Source organism: Xiphophorus couchianus, chromosome 13 (assembly GCF_001444195.1).
Source record: "Xiphophorus couchianus chromosome 13, X_couchianus-1.0, whole genome shotgun sequence".
In the NCBI taxonomy this organism is placed as follows: Eukaryota; Metazoa; Chordata; class Actinopteri; order Cyprinodontiformes; family Poeciliidae; genus Xiphophorus; species Xiphophorus couchianus.
The window spans coordinates 790,457-808,680 of record NC_040240.1 but is presented as its reverse complement, the minus strand read 5'-3'; the positions used below and the strand labels follow the sequence as shown (position 1 = coordinate 808,680).

The 18,224-nt window shown below is 41.1% G+C and overlaps 2 protein-coding genes across 5 annotated transcripts in view; one reads left to right on the top strand and one right to left on the bottom strand.

Annotated features, from left to right (window-relative positions):
• The first annotated feature begins 4,440 nt into the window (after positions 1-4,440).
• On the top strand, positions 4,441-7,133 carry LOC114156173 (ADP-ribose glycohydrolase OARD1-like). Its single transcript, XM_028036445.1, has 3 exons — positions 4,441-4,583; positions 6,846-6,904; positions 6,993-7,133. The coding sequence occupies exons 1-3, from the start codon at positions 4,538-4,540 to the stop codon at positions 7,131-7,133; spliced, it is 246 nt and encodes an 81-aa protein (XP_027892246.1). The 5' UTR covers positions 4,441-4,537.
• Positions 7,134-9,768: 2,635 nt separating this feature from the next.
• LOC114155726 (uncharacterized) overlaps positions 9,769-18,224 on the bottom strand; it is a 274,038-nt gene continuing 265,582 nt past the window's right edge. For all 4 annotated transcript variants that reach the window (XM_028035761.1, XM_028035762.1, XM_028035763.1 and 1 more), the window contains one exon: positions 9,769-11,256. In XM_028035761.1, the coding sequence (XP_027891562.1) occupies positions 11,080-11,256 (177 nt within the window). In that variant the 3' untranslated portion in view covers positions 9,769-11,079. The remainder of the gene's footprint in view (positions 11,257-18,224) is intronic.

Below are 18,224 nucleotides of genomic sequence, written 5' to 3'. Positions count from 1 at the left end.
AAGCATCAGTATGCGCTAAAGAAGATCATATCAGTCAGATTAAGTAAAATATCATTATACTCAAAGCAATCAAAATTATATTTCTCTGAAAGGTCATTTTTCCTTTTCAGAGAGTTTAGACTGTATGAAAGGAATCAGTGAAATATACTATGAAATATTTAATCTGCTGCATTCCGATAATAAAACTTCAATTGTGAATTGAATGATTACATTGCATCTAGATACAAAAGAATCAACCGTTAATTAGTAATCATACTGACTAACAAGATCTGATCAAACAAGAAACTTGACTACCTCAAGGGATTTTCTCACATTGGAGAACGAACCGTCTGACTTTCTTTAGCCACTAAATTTAACCTTACCAAAGTTTTGCCTTGGAGCAAACAGGTACTGAGTTTGAAGCGGATCAGACGCTTTCAGCCATTTGCTAAAGCTAGACTCCAGCCTTCCTCACTGTAAAATAAAACATTAGACTTAAACAAAAAGTTCAAGCGAACATCACTTAATTATCATTGACTTGTTGTTTGTACTCATCTTAAGCAAGTGGCAGGAACATTTGGATATATAAAAAAAGCTTTATAAGTTAATCTATTTAAGTTGAGTCCATGCAACAAGTAAAATAAAATAAAAAGTGAATTATTTGAAAGTAATGAGGATTTAGGGTGGTAAAAGTTGAACATTTTAACATGCCCAGACACTATGCCATTTCTGCTCAAGCAAACCAAAAGGTTTTGAACAGAACAACCATGTCAAATAATGAGACCGTGAATCTTTAATCTATGTAGCAAATATATTGCTGCTGCTGTAAGCAGAAAATAAAATAAGTTTTACGGAGAATAATATTTTGGATGAGTTTAAGAATATTGTTTGCCAAAATCACACGGTGTAACTACACTTGTCTTTTATATGTAGCAGTAATTGAATCTTTTTGAGGCAATTGGTTTGCATAAATTAAAGTAAATACAGTCTATTTTCCTGCTCCACATACTTAGCTAGCAATGTGCCAGTTAGCTTCCCAGTCTGATCCTCTGGGCAATGTCTTGATTCAGTCAAATCTTCTATCTTGTATCTCCTGAACTCTGATATTTTGCTTGCTGGTCTTCAGCGTGCTTTGAATGCAGTATCGGGTTTCTCTTACTTTAACCCGCCCAACTTACACCTGATTGGCATGTTAGCCTTTTGATTCCCTCCCAGTGAGGCGGTGCTTCACAAAGCAAACCGTTTGTCAAACTGTTGATCTGCCTCATGGCTGTTTTAGAAGATATGGTGACTGAGGTTTAGACAGTACTAGCCGGCTCATGCAGCTTGTTTTTACTAGATGGCAGTCCTAAAAGTACATATCTTTAAAATATGAATAAATACGTACAATTCCATAATTATTCGATCCAACGGTTATAGAAGTTTTGTAATAATGCAATTCAGGTATTTTACATTTTCTGGACTAAAGGAGGATTTCAGTTCAACACCTGTGGTTTCTTAATGTAAGTGTTTCTGCTACTGGACAAGAAACAGGGTTAAAAGAGGATTTAGAAAGCAAAATACAAAGATGACAGTTGTTTTTACCGAGAGCAAGGCTGTGACTAGTTATCAGGACAGCATGAGACCTGTAAAACTGTTGGGCATCTGTTCCAACAATTTATTAATCTTTAGGAAATATTTTTTGGACACAGCCATCCGCAGGAGCAAGATGAAGCAAGAACATCACAACACCGGATGTATTTTTTCATCCTTCTATCCGTGATTTAAAACAATTTTTAATTTTGTGTCATCTTAAAGATGGAAAGAGTCAATTATTTTTTCACCCATGGAAAAGTGTAATGTGTTTATTATGAGTAGGATTAACCAAGCTGAAGGAAAACAAAGAAAAAGGATAAATAAATATTCATTGATACAGAACCGAATCAGCAAATATGAGACTTATGAAACTATTGAAACCTTCAAGAATTTATGTTGTGTAAGATATTTAAGAAACTAATACTGAATCTGCGCTCATGAATTTCTTTATTTGGTCCTTATCTGTAAAATACGTTTACCTTTTGTTTTGTTGAACACCAGACATCTCATCTCTTTCACACAGTTTTTCACTTAGTTCCACTACTGCTGTGGATTTTATAGTCAATGTTTAAAGCCAACAGAGTCTGAAGCGATGGAGGAAATTTACGTCAATATGGATCCTGTTGGAAAAACTGCATCTAATCACACAGGTAAGAACAAAGTTACAGAGAAATTTAGTATGTAATGAATTCAATTTTGCTAAGGTTGAGGTTTTTGTTAAGGTTGGAGCAGCTCCAAAGAGAGGCTCTGCCTCCATGCGGCTGTCTGTTTGGGAATCCTGAATGTTTTACTTTTGGCTGAACTCATCGCCCTCAGTGTTCACAGTGAGTCTTGTTTTAGTCATCTTAAAGATGTAAAAAGACTAGATTTTATGTTTCTGTTATATTTAAAAAAAAAAAAAAAAAAAGTCATTGTTCCCCTTCTAAAATCAAACTGATCAAATAGCAAAGGTTTAAAACAGAATAAAGCTTGGTGACTCAAAGTTTTGCAGAGAGGTGAAACATTACACATGAGTTTGATTCATTTTCAGCAATGGTTGCATTTGTAGCCATTTAGGTTAGCGTGTCTTTAATATCTTTTCTTTTTTCAAACTATTTACCCAACGATTCATTGTTCAGTGTTACCTCAGTTTAAATTCTACAGGCATAACCAAAATCATGAAACTATTTTATAAGTCTTAAGTGAAAACACGGTCTTGCCACTTCTTTTTGCAAACATGTTTGTTAATTTTTTTTGCAGCTCATCACATGACAGCAGATTTTTCTGACATCAGCAACATTCTGACCGAGCAGAACAGCAGCAGCAAGTTTCCCTCCATGAACGCTAACTTCACTGAAACGGCTCCACGAGCTGAAGACACTTTAAGGTTGGTCAAAACTTTAAAAAATGTGGATCTCGTTAAAAATTGAATTCTACTCTGAATTGTAGAGTATAACTAATAACTTTCCTTTTTGGTCTAAATGGATATGTAAATTAACAACTTTTATTTTAATTTATTAAGTGCTCTATCATTTGCGTGTGCTGAAAAACAACAATGTAAAACAAACTAAACTTTGATTTTTGTCTCCTTAAAGGGAAATTGTGTCCTACAGAACGAACAAACATCAGTTGTTCCTGTTCATCCAGGGGCTGCGGAAGAAGAGAAGAGCAGATCCACTAGTGATGGATGATTAGGATCTGTGTTCACTGCGATATTATTCACCAACAATAATGTAGCTTACGGTGTTACATAAAACCCTAAAGATAAAATGTACACTTCCAACAGTTGTGACCTGCATCTAATAACACAACAATTTTATCGCCTATACTCTGTGTTTTTCTTTCTTGTTAAAACTCTGACGTGATAAACAAACGTGTTTTTTTTGTTTGTTTGGGGGTTTTTTTGTGTTTTTGCAGAGGATCGGTTGATGCGTTCTGATTGTGTATTAATGTGACTTTTACTACGAAACTTTATGGAGTTCCAGTTGTGTCCGGTAATAGAGGATTAAGTTCTATCTTGGTAAAATTATATTTCCAATTATTTACTATCATTTGTAATAAAGTGATGCCAACACCACGGATTCAACAGTGAGGAGTTTGTTCTAGTCATCTTAAAGATGGAAAGAGTCAATGTTGTGCTGATTCTGAGTAGCTGAATGATTAACTGAATGACTTTTTATTCATTTCAGAGTTCAATCAGCGAGATTATTCATTTTGTGGTGATCCTAGTCTATGAAAGAAAGAAACAAAGAAAGAAAGCAGCAAATGTACATGTTGGTTCCCCTGAAAATATGGATAAATTCAGTCATTGTAGGGTTAAAGTAATTTGAAGAGGGAGAAGCGTATAAACAAGTCAATGACGAGTCAATGACATGATGCATTCTGCATTTTTTTAACTCGGTTAACTTAACGTTTTGTTTTTTTACTGACTTTAATACATTTAAATCGCTACGTTGTTTGATAAGTAGAATGGAAATGACTTTTTTTGTAAACGGTCTTGTAAATTAGCGTTTTATAAATCAACTGAATTGAATTAAGAAATTTGACCTTCGGATTGGACTGAAGAGAAATAATGAGCAATGTTTTATGGGTTTGGGTTTTATAAAGCAAAGATTGGTATTTTTGTAACATCAAAAGTTCATTTTTGAGGCAAACAGAAAATCCAGCTTATTATAGTTTACTAGGACTAACAACCCCCGGACAAATTCGGAAAAAAATTCTGCAAAGTGGGTGGTGCTTTAAGGAACAATGAGAGTGTGGGGATAGATGGTGAGGGGATAAGCAAGGCTGTAGTAAGCGCCGTTACCAATTTGGTACTTTGTGGTTATAGTTTTCTCCAAGTTGCGCTTAAGAAAGTATGAACATGGGCAAAACTGAGAAACTCTATCAATCAACCAACTAGACATTGAAGTATGTCACCGGAGATTTGTTCTCCTGTCCACGCGATGAATCCTTGGCCCACTGCATCAGTGAAGACTGTCGCCTGGGAGCAGGCATAGCGGTGATGTTCAAGAAGAAGTTTGGTCGAGTCTCAGAGTTAAAGAAGCAGAGTGAGTCAGACTAGTTACTAAAATCTTTGTTTTGGAAAAAATGTTTTATGTTTTTGCAGTTCATTCAAATGTCTGATTTCAACAGCAAGTTGTCAAGAAAATCCGAGCTCATCCCACTTCCCCATGCTGGAGATTTTAGTTTAACAGTAATAATAAATAAAGTTATCTTTAAAATGAATCACTCAAGTGACATCAAGGCCCAGCAGTAGACTTAAGTGTCAATAAAGTTAGTTTAACAGTAATAATAAATAAAGTTATCTTTAAAATGAATCACTCAAGTGACATCAAGGCCCAACATTAGACTTAAGTGTCAATAAAATAAATCTAGTTGTGTGTGTTGTTTTTGTCTCATGCAAACTTTGCTTTAATTCTACTTTTTTCTATCTAATCATAAGAAATCATAGTCAGTCAGAGAGAGTCATTAAACAGGAAAAGCAGGTTTCCTGGAAAAAGAGGAAGTTTCCAGCCTGCAGATTTATAAAAATAGCTGAGACTATTTTAAAGCATGAAAGTTTTAAAGAATGAAATCTAAACATTATTAGTAATTGGATAAGATTCAAAGTAAAATACTTATATGAATATTGGTTTACTTGTAATAATACACTTATATTTGTGGGAACTACAAGAAAAACAAGTAACTGTAACTTTAGTAGTAAATAATTAGAATCATGTATTATTCTTGGTTTCTTTTCAGAAAAACATCTGTAATAACTCACATTAAGATTATAATAAGAATAATTAATAAGTTATGGTTATAAAATCATAAATGAATGATAGATCAGAGAAGCTGAAGAAAATAAATGTGATATAAGTTATGGTTATAAAATTATAAATGAATGCTAAATCAGAGAAGCTAAAGAAAATAAATGTGATATAAATGTGATTTTGACATTAAACTTGAAATGGTGTAAAAAGGTGTAACTGCAATTAAACATCACTGATATGTTGGAGGTAGAGAGTAGGTGAAAGGTTGTGCAGGCAAGGGACACAGGAGGTTGAGCAACCCTGAGACATTAGCACAGACATCAGGAAATGTCTGTAAGACAGTGATGGATATGAGATCATCTGTCTAAGCAGACAGCAGGCGTACCAGGGGGGTGGATGAACCCTATATAAGGTGGGTGCAAAAGAGGAACCGTTCGTTGGATCCTCCGGGCAGCTTCGAGCCAAGATCGAGATGGACAAAGAACTCTGCAGCTGAAGAAGAGCCGGGGCCACGGAGCCGGAGACTGTCCTGCACATGGAGACCAACCCGTCTGGCCCACAATCTGTGGCTTCGAATCGCACTTCTCTCATCGGCTGGGTTCTGACCCCAAAGACAAAGATGAAGACAAAGACAAGGAAGAAGAACTGGTGCCTTTTTTCCTGCCAGCACCAAGTCCTGTGTGACCTCAGCATCCATGCGGAGAAGAAGCTCATCAGACCTACAGAGATCCCTGCCTTCGCCGATCAACATCTTCCTCCTGCTGCCACACCTTCTTCATCATCAAGCCAGGTCTGGGGTTCGAAACGCCAAACTCCGTCCGTCTCTCTCAAAGGTTCCCTTTTTTAGTACTCAGTATCAGCAGTAGGGAAAGATAGACTAGATGACTGATTTTACTTATTTGATTATTTCTGCTACTGAATTAAGCTGTACTGACCCTTGCAAAAATGCCTTACTAATAAAATATTTAGCATAAAGAAAATCTAAAAGATGTTGTGGACATTCAGTTAATGAGTCACCTTAAAGTTCTTTGATGGTTGTAAAATAGCTGTGATGTTTGATTCTGGAGAGGAAGAGGTGGAAAATGTTTTTAGGTTGCTGGTAGCCCATATTTAAAACCTCATCCTTGGGACTCGCCCGAGTCACTAAAACCTACCTGGTTCAATAACAAATGCAAGTTGCAAAATAGAGAACGAGCGACCGTTAACAGGTGTGCTCTGTGAAACTAGTTGGCTGTAGGCTGCTCAGTCTGGCTAATTCACAGGGGGAAGAAGGGTGGGACACCTGGATGTAGGCCGTCAGATAACCAGGCGAATCGTTTCTCGAAACCAGCTTAAACAGAGTTTACTTCAGTTCTGGACAGGGTAAATCCCAGCAGATTTAGGAAACTCAACGGACCCGTTAGACGGAGAGCTGGTAGCACATCTCCCCTCTCAGAAGAGGAAGTACGAGAGTGAGAAAGTAGAGACAGAAAGGAGGGGGGGGGGTGTTGCGCAACAACAAAGTGCTAAATCATATCCTGTTTTGTATTTTTTTTTTTTTTTTGTATGTCCTAATAGAGAAGCTGCCGGGGCAGTGTGCTGTCCTGACACATGATCAACGTTTCATCTACTATCTGGTAAACATACCACAATTATACTGCATAGGACCAAAACCTGTTTCATTATTCAATCTGGTAACTGTATCTTTCCTATTATGTGTCTCAGATCACAAAGAAAAAAGCCAGCCAGAAACCCACGTATGTCAACCTAAGACAGAGTCTGGAAGACATGAAATCTCACTGCTTAGAAAATGGTGTCAATAGGATATCAATACCTCGGTTTGTAGAAACTACTGTGGATAAATAACTATAATAAATACCCTTAAATCTTCTTCTTTATTGGGAATAATTAATCAATTTGCTTGTCTCGTATCTCCTCCCTCAGAATTGGCTGCAGCCTGGACCAGCTGCAGTGGTCAAAGGTGTCAAAGATCCTGGAACAGATCTTTAAAGAGACAAATATCTCCATCACAGTATACAGCCTGCCCTGTGTTGGGTCAAAGCTTCAAATGCATGCCGTGTAGTACATTTTCATTGTGGGTTTTTTAGCTTTAAATCCCTTATAATCTCTTAAAATTTTGGATGAAATCAACACTCCTTAAACAGTTTTAAGGAAACAATAAATAAGGAAACAATAAAAACCTCCCCATAAGATGTTTAGATACAAGACTTTTAACATCCCACTGATGTAAAAAATGATGTTTCTTGCCATTAAAGATATGAAACTTATTCCAAACACTGATGTTGCACTCTGTGAATATCATACTACATGATGCTACTACTAAATCATGCTGCACAAAGTGATCCAACAAAGCCCCTGAGGCAGGTAAAATACAATAGTTATGCCTAAAATTTGTTCTTTGTTATTCTAAATCTATATAGTTGTTGAAAACGTAGCTTTTCCTGTGAATCTGTAAATCTAAATTGTGAAAGAGTTTGCTTCTCTAGCTTTATTTTCCTGACCCAAATTCAGGAGCAAGATTGCTGTCACAAGATTTTTTTGTCATAAGTTTTTAGTGATTCTGATGCTTGACTTTTTTAGTATTTGTAACCTGTGAATTATGTTGTACAGAATATTAGGACTTATATCTTTGAAAATTGCTTTGTAAATAAAATTTAAGATCATGGTTTTTGACAACCTTTACCTGTTAAAACACCAGGCAACGGTATGTAGGAAAATGCCATTTGAAATTTTTATAAATTTCTTAGTTTTGCCTCAAAATGAACTTTTGATGTTACACAAATACCAATCTTTGCTTTATAAAACCCAAACCCATAAAACATTGCTCATCATTTCTCTTCAGTCCAATCCGAAGGTCAAATTTCTTAATTCAATTTAGTTGATTTATAAAATGCTAATTTACAAGACCGTTTACAAAAAAAGTCATTCCCATTCTACTTATCAAACAACGTAGCGATTTAAATGTATTAAAGTCAGTAAAAAAACAAAACATTAAGTTAACCGAGTTAAAAAATGCAGAATGCATCATGTCATTGACTCGTCATTGACTTGTTTATACGCTTCTCCCTCTTCAAATTACTTTAACCCTACAATGACTGAATTTATCCATATTTTCAGGGGAACCAACATGTACATTTGCTGCTTTCTTTCTTTGTTTCTTTCTTTCATAGACTAGGATCACCACAAAATGAATAATCTCGCTGATTGAACTCTGAAATGAATAAAAAGTCATTCAGTTAATAAATTTGATTTCCATTGATGATTTTTGCGTGATTTTGTTGTCAGCACATTCAACTTTGTACAGAACAAAGTATTCAATGAGAATATTTCTTTCATTCGGATCTAGGATGTGTTATTTGAGTGTTCCCTTTATTTTTTTGAGCAGTGTATATATTCATCATGGTGAGGCACCTGTCATGGAAAAATAACATATAATGATAAAATAATATATATTGCTATTTTCACCCTGTGGTTTGTACTATAAAGCTGTAGTCCCCATCCCGGGCCACGGACCGTATTATTTGAGTCTGGAGGATCTTTTATTTTGAAAATCCTTTAACCGGATTGTCTCGGTTACGTCTTGCTTGCCAACACTGGGCCCACAAGCAGCAAAATGAGTAAGAAACAGATCATATGTTTTGGAAAGTTTCTTTGCGTAGGGGAAAAGGCCCAGAGAAGAGACAGGAGAATGGATTTATCCCAGTAGGTTATTCCCACATTCCAACCCCGCTCTGCATAATACGCTAATGAGGGAATGAAGCTCTATTGCTTCGCCATGTAGAGACCAAGCACCCTGTGCATAAGCAAAACTATGGATGTTAGTGTCTCTCATCACTCCCAGATGGGACTGTCTCGTTGCAGAGAAACAAGCTCAGGCTCAGCTCCCATTAGTCGTTTTCGTGAGTTAAAATTTTCATGAAAGTAAAATGTTCCTTTTTGTGGCGCATCTGTATCTTATGTTGAAGGGATATGTAAACGTTACCATAGCGACCAGAGTCAGAGAGCGTTAGGGCAGTGGTTGAGACGCGATGAGAGGAATGGAGCTTGGGAGTCTCAAGTCTGGTTTACACGGCACGAATTAAGGATTGTCGGCCGATTTTCCAAACTTCTGTGATCACACACGATACGAGCCGATAAAAGTACAACAGGTTCGATCGGTTCATGTGTCCAGCCACACGGCAGGAGCAACACACCACACACAAACCGATTCCACTCATGAACATCCTGATTCCAGAAGAAAATCCAGTAAAACCCCCAAAATACCATACACGGATGACGATGTAGAAGCAGTAGTGATAGTTTGTGGACTCATTTTAAGCGATAAAAGAGGTAACAAAAAGAAAGGGTGTTTGATAAAATACGGTGGGAGCAGCCGCTCTATTTGCTGCACTTTGGAGGTGAGTGATGTTTTTTTCATTTTTAACTGAATAAACATAACCACATACAATAAACATATATAATAATAACCTTTACGTATAGTAATAAACATTTCTACATAGTTGCGCCATGTCCACTGATTGGGATTCCCCTCCGTGCTTACGTCACCGCGCTTTCTGATTGGCTACCTGTCACATTCAACAGGCTGCATTCTCGCTCCCAGTCAGGGAAAAAACCCGAGGTTGCAATTACCGGCCAAGACAATGTTGAATACCCGATCTAAAATCGGGCATATTCAACACACCACCATGTAACACACCACACAGTGCAGGATATTGTATGATTGTTGTAAAGGGAAAATAGTGGCAAAAAAGACTTTAGCGGGAACACCAGCATGCAGGCCCACTGCTGTGCCTTTCATCCATGACTATCACTTCGTGTTGTAGCATGACAATGTACAACCCCATGTTGTAAGGATCTCATCACAATTCCTGGAAGCTGAAAACATCCTAGTTCCTGCATGGCCAACATACTCATATATTGAATCTGTATTGACCTTTTCCCTCTTCTGTTGGTTTGGAAATCTCAGTATTAGACCAAAAAATGCCCTTACCAGAGTAATACATACTAGCAATAAGATCTTAGGGGTTGAACAATTCTCACTTACAGAACTGTGTAAAAAACAAATCATTAGGAAAACTAAAGACATTATTGCTGATACTTCTCATCCCTTACATGCTGATTTCCAGTTTCTGCCTTCTGGCATCAGGCTCAGACTTCCTTGTATAAGAAGTAACAGGTACAAGCACTCCTTTGTTCCTACAGCAATATCTCTTTTTAATGCAGGACAAGGTAGGGGGACTTGCACCTGATATAGTGTAGCAACTGTTGGCCAATAATGAAATACACTGCTGTATTCTTCCCTTTATGTGTTGATCTGTATTTTATGTGCTTATAGTATTTTTATTTTTTTTTTTTTTTAATCTTTGATACAGAAGGCAAATAGTCTTCTGTATTTGCTGCAATACTAATTGCCCAAATTGGGATACGAATAAAATGAATTTGAATCTGAATCTACGCACTTAGTTGTTTTGATAATAGGCTAAAATAGCTAATATAAACACTTAAAGCCTGTGTTGCCTTCATTATAAGCCCCATATAAGGCTTTTAATTTTTTACGGCTCCAGACAGATTGGCTTTTTTGGTCCAATATGACTCTTTCAACATGTTGGGTTGCCGACCTCTGACTTAGAGAGTGCCAGTCTTAACCCTACCTAAAATCAACTACCATGGACAAATGGACAGACTGATAGATGAACAACTGTACGACGTTAACCATTTATAGTCTAAGACTATTGTGTTGAAAATATATACTATTAATGGTACCAAATAACACACAAGGGCCAACAATTTCTCAACTTTGAATAATTTCAGACATTTGGTGTACCTTTTCTTCCACGTAGTGCAGTGATTTAGTGACTTTCTGCATCTGGCTGTCAATCTCAACAGGGACCACAGTATATTTCATTTTAAGGTTCTCCATAATGTGTTGCAATAAAGTCTTGTGGGCACACAGTTGTCTGTACAACTCCTGAAAACAAACAGAGGAAACCGTGTAAATGAAATGTAAAACAAAATTAAAAGAAGTTTCATTGATATATCACTTTTTCCACAACATGACAGTTCTAAGTGTTTTACATGAGAAATTTCATTGAATCCTGTTCAATGACAATAAATGCTATTGTCCGTTATCCTGCAATAGCTAGCCCCGCCCACTTCATCACAACCCTCCGGGGCTGACTACTGACCAGTTCTCTGTCTAACAGGTCCGGAAAATCTCTAAGACCTGGGTATTACCCTAAACGAGATCTATAAGAGATAATCTATTCAAACTGGTGTCGAAAGCGATTCGTCTAGCTCTAACTACCTTCAATCCAGAAGCTACGACCCTTTTCAGTTAAGGAACAATCAGCTGAGTAGCCCTCACAGCTGCATAATTCCAATAACCACTTCTGTTAACGGTAGCTCGCTTTCTAAAATATAACTTGCTCTTGGAACCGGCTAGATTAAATTTAGTGACTTGGATGTAAGTCCCTGGGTCATTATTTTACTCTCACCAAAGGAAATTATGAAGCCTCCTCTTTACTAGAACCATGTACATTAGTTTTACCTTTATTAAAAGAACTGAAAAATGATTAAACGACTCAATTAATTCCAATGTCCACCAACCTCATTAGAATTTTAGAGTATGAATTTATTAAGCAAACTTAAGCAGGGATATGTGACATACAAATCAATAATCAATTGTATATAATTCGAGAGCAGTATAATAAGATCCACATGTATAACCATACCATGCTGTCTCCTTTCCCTAACTTATGTCGCATGTTCTAAGATAGATTTTTTGGGGGGGCAAATTCAACTCACACCCAGTTGCTGATGGATCTTTAGCAACAGGAACATCCAGAAGCCTTGGTCAGAATTTTTGTCCTTATGCGGAAAAATCCTCCTTAGAATAGTAGCAAAGTAGAACGGGTTTGAATCCTTTAAAAACCCAGCTCTTTATCCCTCCGGGAACTCTGTCTTTTCTCCAAGTCTGTTGCAATATTTTTGGGTTGAGGCAAGACCGACGATCGAATCAGGAACTCGGGCTTGGGCGTCCGGAACTTGTCCCTTCTTGGCGGCGCTGAGTCTCAAGTCTCCTGTGGTTCCAGGGTGCGGTCCGTTGCTATTTCCTCTGCTTCCCTGTTTCGACTCCTTCAGCGCCGTGGACAAAGAACCCTTGCTTTCTCATTTCAGCCTCCTTTTATATTGTTTTCCTCTGTGTGTGTGTGTGTGTACAGCTTGGTCTGCATGACTTCCTGAACATCTGCTGCTTTTCCGGTGGAAAGTACCGGCCCCCATCCTGTTTACTGAGTCCAGCAACCTTTTGCCTACTTGCGACATTTCCTGTCAGCCGGGCCTCACCCATCCTGCTGACTGTATTGTTCCAACTTCCTTCTTTTCTATAACTGCCCTCTTTGTCTTGTTAACATTATCAACCATATTCAACAACTTAGTATTGAAATCATTTAAATCATCTCAGCTCTAATATTCATTAAAACTTACATCTCTTTCAGATTATAACTCATCAACCATAATTATTTGTTGTTATCATTACAGATCATTATTCATACATTTCAGAATCATTCAGTGAGTACTTATACACATACACATCTTACCAATTGTACTAATACATGTTCAACATAATAAAATATGAATCAAAACACAAGATTGCTTTATTTCTCCTAAGCCTTTATGCACCTTTTTCTGCGTGTACCTGGAAAGATCTCAAACCCTATACCAGTTTTCTTGACACCCCCTCCTTGAGATCGGACGGTGCGTCGCAGAAAACACAAAGTCCAAAGTCAAAATAAGTCAAGTCCATCGCCACAACGAGCGGTCAGGATGTCTCGCTCATAGCAGGTTACGGGAGATGATGAAGGTGTCCAGGAATCCACGACCTCATACTCCGTCAGGTGAGACGGAGGGGAAAGCCAGAGCTCTGCGCCCAATTCGTTATCAAGTGGAGATTCACCGGATACGGGAAGGAGGTCGCCTTCCAGCGAGGGCTGCAAGGCCGAAGGCAGGTCTACCTTGAAGTCTGGCAGCGTCGAAGGGTCGTTGCAGTAGCTCTCCAACTCCGTCAGTAGATCCTGGAAATCCATTTCCGTTGACTGTGGTTCCGGCGATGGAGATGATGGGGAGAAGGTGTCCGCAGGCTGGCATGCTTGGCGAGATAAACTGAGAATCTCAGTTTGGGTGCCACTGTCGTAAGTCGCACTGCTGGTTTGGCATCCGACGTCGATAAACAAATCCGGAGACATGGGACATTGAGGTGGATGGTATTCGCCCACAGCTACAACCCGGCCATCCAGAAGATGGAGAGTGGGAAGGCATTGGCGAGTAAGCTGGTGTTCCCATAACTTGTGAATTATGGGCAGCAGTAGTCCCCTGTGCGGCGGAGATGTTGTGAGCTCGTCGTTGTTTTGGCCAAAAGCAGAGGTCCACACGATCTTGTGCATCCGCTCCAGGGATCGAGATGTGGAAGCCGCAATGTAGGGCAAATCTTCCCGTCCTGAGGCGCAGAAGATTGCCGTTACATCAGCAAGATGGTTGTACACGCATTCGTGACACCACCGGGCGAACGATGCCACCCAGACGAATCCAGAGGATTCGGCTGCGGTTCCACACCCCACACAGCAGGTCGGTGCCTGAAGAGAAATTGCAACCTAGGTAACTTCATGATTAGGGGTTACTAATTAAGTATACTCACTTATAAACAACAAATATGCAAAAGCAAAAGCTGAGAGAGTAGGCTGGTTTAAGCTCGTGTGCCTGCTTGTGCTGCAAGCCAAGGAGAATTAATCACAGGAACTGGAATGTCATGATCCGGAGCCGGTTCGCCCAGATCATAAACATGAGCTGAGTCATGGAATATGGCAGCATAGGTCATCATCCACACAACGATGGCCAGGTCTGAGGTCTCTTGAAGCCAGTAGAGGACCACCAAGATCCCCCAAACCGTTGCCCAAAGAGCCAGAACCATCCACTTCTGTAGCCAGATTCGCCTGCCCCGACCTTTGATGGACAAGGCCTGGCACGCTAAGTAGACGAGGATAGATACGGCGAAAAGCCCCTCTAAAATAGCTGTGAGGATCTTAAGCGGGGCGGTTCGAGTAGCTTGACGGCCCCCAAGGACCAACTCCAGTATCAGGGCTGTGGTATCCGTCATGAGCCATAGGCAAACCACAACGCCCCTGCGCCAGTTGATGCGGGTACGGCCCATCAGGTAACAAGCGAAGAGGGATGAAGCTAACCCCCATTTCTGGAGGATGATGGGTCGTAGGATAAGCTTGACATATCCTTGTAGCGCGACGAAGATCCTCATAGGATGTCCCCTGGGCCAGGAACCAATATGGCAGTAGACGACCCAGGCCAGGGTAACTCCTAAGTGCTCAAGGGTACTCACTTGAAGTGGTGCAAAAAGTGAGTTGGGGTTTGATGAGTTGGCTGAAGAGTTGGATGCCATGATGTCCGATGATGGGTCTTCTGGTTCAGGTCCTGTCAGCAGCTGCAGCGAAGATTGAATGGCTCGCAGGCACACGGCAGCTCTCTCTTATGCAGAAATAGGCTCCTCCTTCGGAGGGAGGGGCTGGTAATCCCTCCTCTTGCAACGACACAGTGCTTTTAGCCACACCTCCAAGACAATCTTGCCGACGATTAAGGCCACAGCCACGCCCAGAAAGCCCAAGAGATATGGCCACAGCAGGCTCAGAGCATCTAGCAGCCACTGTTCGACGATGTGGAGGCCTCCTTCCACTACACTAGCAACCTCTTCCACGACCTCGGTGATTGCGGTCACGATGGTTGCACCCATAGTTTCATACCAGAAACAGTCGTGTTGGTCCGCTCCTTCGCCACATTTCTGCCAAATCTCCTTAGAGATTGTGCAGGTGAGATTGGAATACAAAAGATTAGGTCCGACCCAGTCAAACCCTGAGTCCACTTTCCCATCACACAGACTCTTTCGGAAAGCATGTCCTTCGGCGATGGCTATAAGGGGATTTGGGATGAATGGGACTGGAAGGCCAAGAATACTCTTGCGCTTCTGCAGATGATATCCTAGAATGGCGTCTGTGCAGGTCCCTCCGCTCACTATTGCCCTCCGCCATGTACCATTGATTTTGCGCCAAGTAACTTCAGAAGAGTGAGTGTCATACTCATCTGCATAATGTTGTTTGCAGTAGCTTTCCCAACCTCGGACACGGTGGCAGGGTCTTCTGGCCAAACTTATGACACACTCGAGGACTTGTCGTGTATTTGATCCAATAATTGGAAGATTCACTGAGACAGGGTATGACCCAGGCTTGAAGTTCTTCTTGTTGGAGTCCCCACCATTCCCAGTCCCAATTCCGAGAATAGTCTTCGTACCAGGCTCGTAAAGCCCATTTAGCGGTTGGAAGGACGTCAGGACTAGGGCAGTGATACCTCCAGGTGGAATAGAAGGCCTTGCTAGTTTGTACGAGGTCACATCGTGGGGAAGAGTGGGTTTTCACCCAGCATGTGTCATTAAGGCTGTCAAAGATTCCTTGGGCGACACACTTGTCAATTTTTGCAAAATCTCCTTTAGGAGCGCTCAGAAGTTCATCAGGAGTTGGAAGGCGTTGGGTACGCAAGTTGGCAATGTGTAGCTCCTCTAACCCAGCCAGAGAGCGAACCGTTCCCTCCGGGAAGTCTCCCATAAAGAACGTTTGGTCTTCGGCTATGTATGTCCATGGGAATGTGTTATTCAGCCAGGTTTCAATTTCTGTACGTATTGAGCGTACAGAGTGCCATAAATCCGACCAGTATTCTTCCACAGCTAAAACTATGTAATTCTGGCCTGTACATTTTACGAACTTATTCCAGAGGCAAGCATTTAACCACCTAAAGTGGTGTCTATAACAGTGCTGTTGGTCGGCTTGATACATAAACCGTGTAGGACCTTGTCGAATCAGGAAAGCCGTAATATTAGCCAAACTGTTGTTGGGAGGCGGCCTCGTGACCCAGTCGCGAAAGTCGTTTCGGGAGGTCCTGTTAATCCGCGCTCGCTCTGTGATGTTGGCATCCTCTCTGCAATTTAGGTGATAGTCTCCCCAAAACTCCCCTCGTGGGAGCCAGGTTTGACAGCCTGAGGACCTGTGCGGGGCTGGGTATATTACTTCGGTATCCCAGTACCCTTGGTTCGGCAACAGTAGTAGCGACCGACAAGCCATGTTGCAATGCCATTCTGGAAATCCTCGATCCGGATGAATCCAGTTGCATCTGACGGTCCGTCGTTCTTTGCGTTGTAGAACCCGTAGCCAGCAGAGCGCTCCGGTGTCGAGGAAGTCATAGGCGTAGATCTCCCAGGTACGATTCAGAAGGTCGTCTAGGGTGGAGTCGTTCAACTTGTAGGCTCGGCTTTCCACATACTTTTTGCCGTTGTCTTTGGTGAATAATCCGGTTCGATTCTGGGCAGAAGTTTCGTTGTCCCATGACACAAAAATAGCCGTGGTGCTTGTATTCCAGCAGTTGAAGGTGGCATACTTGGAATGTCCATAGGTGACTCTTGTATGCGTAAGATACCACGGTCCAACTCCGATGAAGTAGAAGATAGTAGCAAGAACAGCAGCAGCAAACAGCAGGGCAAGAAGCGTTAGCAGCCCTTTCAGGCAAAGGGATTTTCTTGTTATCGTAGTCGTTTTCCGTAGCAAGGGGTCATTAGAGGTTTCCGAGTCGTCGTCAGTGTCAGCAGTGCTGTCCGAATCAGATGTAACATCCAGCATGTCGGGGTTGGCGAGCTTGCGCCTCATGTAGATTTCTTCCATCCTGGTTAGGTCAAGGGCCAGATCAGTGATTCCCTAGGATCCGCTGTATCAAGCGTCGCACCGATCTTTTTCAAAACTTTGAGGCGTCCTTGGGTGGCAGGGTTCTTTGCAACTCGTCTGGTGGCTCTTCCTTGCTGCAATGTCTTAAATATTGGAGAGGGGTAGGGCAAATCTGGCTCCAACCCCCTCCACGCCCACTTCCAGAGGAACACCCTCCAATAGTCTGGGCGAGGAAACGGGCCTTGGGCGGTGCCTTTCCTCAACGCTTGGTCTTCCCAGGAGTCGTGTTTGTACCCGATTGGGGCGGGTACTGTGATGTAGGTGAACAATGATTGCCCATGCAGAGTCAGCCTGGTATGGAACCCCCAGGTTGACGGAGTAAAAATCTTCTGGTGTGGCGGATTGGGGTAAACCCGGTCTATTTGCAATGTCAATGGCAGTTTGGTATTATTAAATACATACCAATCTGGATCTATCTCCTTCTTGACTATAGTTTTTGCCATACCTGGTGATGTAGTCCAGATGATCATGTCATTAAGTGCAATCTCACAATACAGTCCTTGCAATGGTTCAAGGTAATGGGGACCCCACCTAATCCTCACTTCGATCCCCCGTACCGTGAGATATACCGTATTGAAGATCCATGGCATAGGTTTTTGAGACATTGGAGAAATCGACGCATAATTGATGGTGTTAGGGGACCCACGTCCTTGCCACACAGCCGGTAATGTGGGGGCAAATAGGAATGGCCTGTGTAAAGGGGGTGGTATGGATTCCTCACTGTCCCCCGCTTCCTTAGTGTCCTGGAAATCAGCGGGTCTGAGATATATGAAGTGTTGGAGGAAATAGGCCTCGGTTAGCGGATAGGAAACAGTGAAATCTTCTCTTGGCGTATCCAATAAGATGGAAGTAGTAGGAAGTCTCAGAAAAGGGCCTTTGTCCGATAGTCCCGACGAGACTCCTGTTACAATTTAGACATGAAAAACAGTTTCCCGTTTCGTTTATTGGTTTGTAGCTGACCTTTAGACTTGACGGCTCGTTTTCCCCCTTCCGGTGTGTCCGTCAGTTTTGTCTTTTCTTCCTCCATGCTAATGTTGAGGCGAGCCTTTGCCAGGCGTGAGTCCTGGGTTTCTTCTTAGGAGGCTCTGGTTCGGTGTAGGACACGGTG

Coding starts and splice junctions, on each gene's coding strand:
- LOC114156173 (XM_028036445.1), top strand. CDS start 4,538: ATGTTCAAGAAGAAGTTTGGTCGAGTCTCAGAGTTAAAGAAGCAGA. Junction 4,584..6,845: donor CTCAGAGTTAAAGAAGCAGA/GTGAGTCAGACT, acceptor ATGTCCTAATAG/AGAAGCTGCCGGGGCAGTGT. Junction 6,905..6,992: donor AACGTTTCATCTACTATCTG/GTAAACATACCA, acceptor TATGTGTCTCAG/ATCACAAAGAAAAAAGCCAG.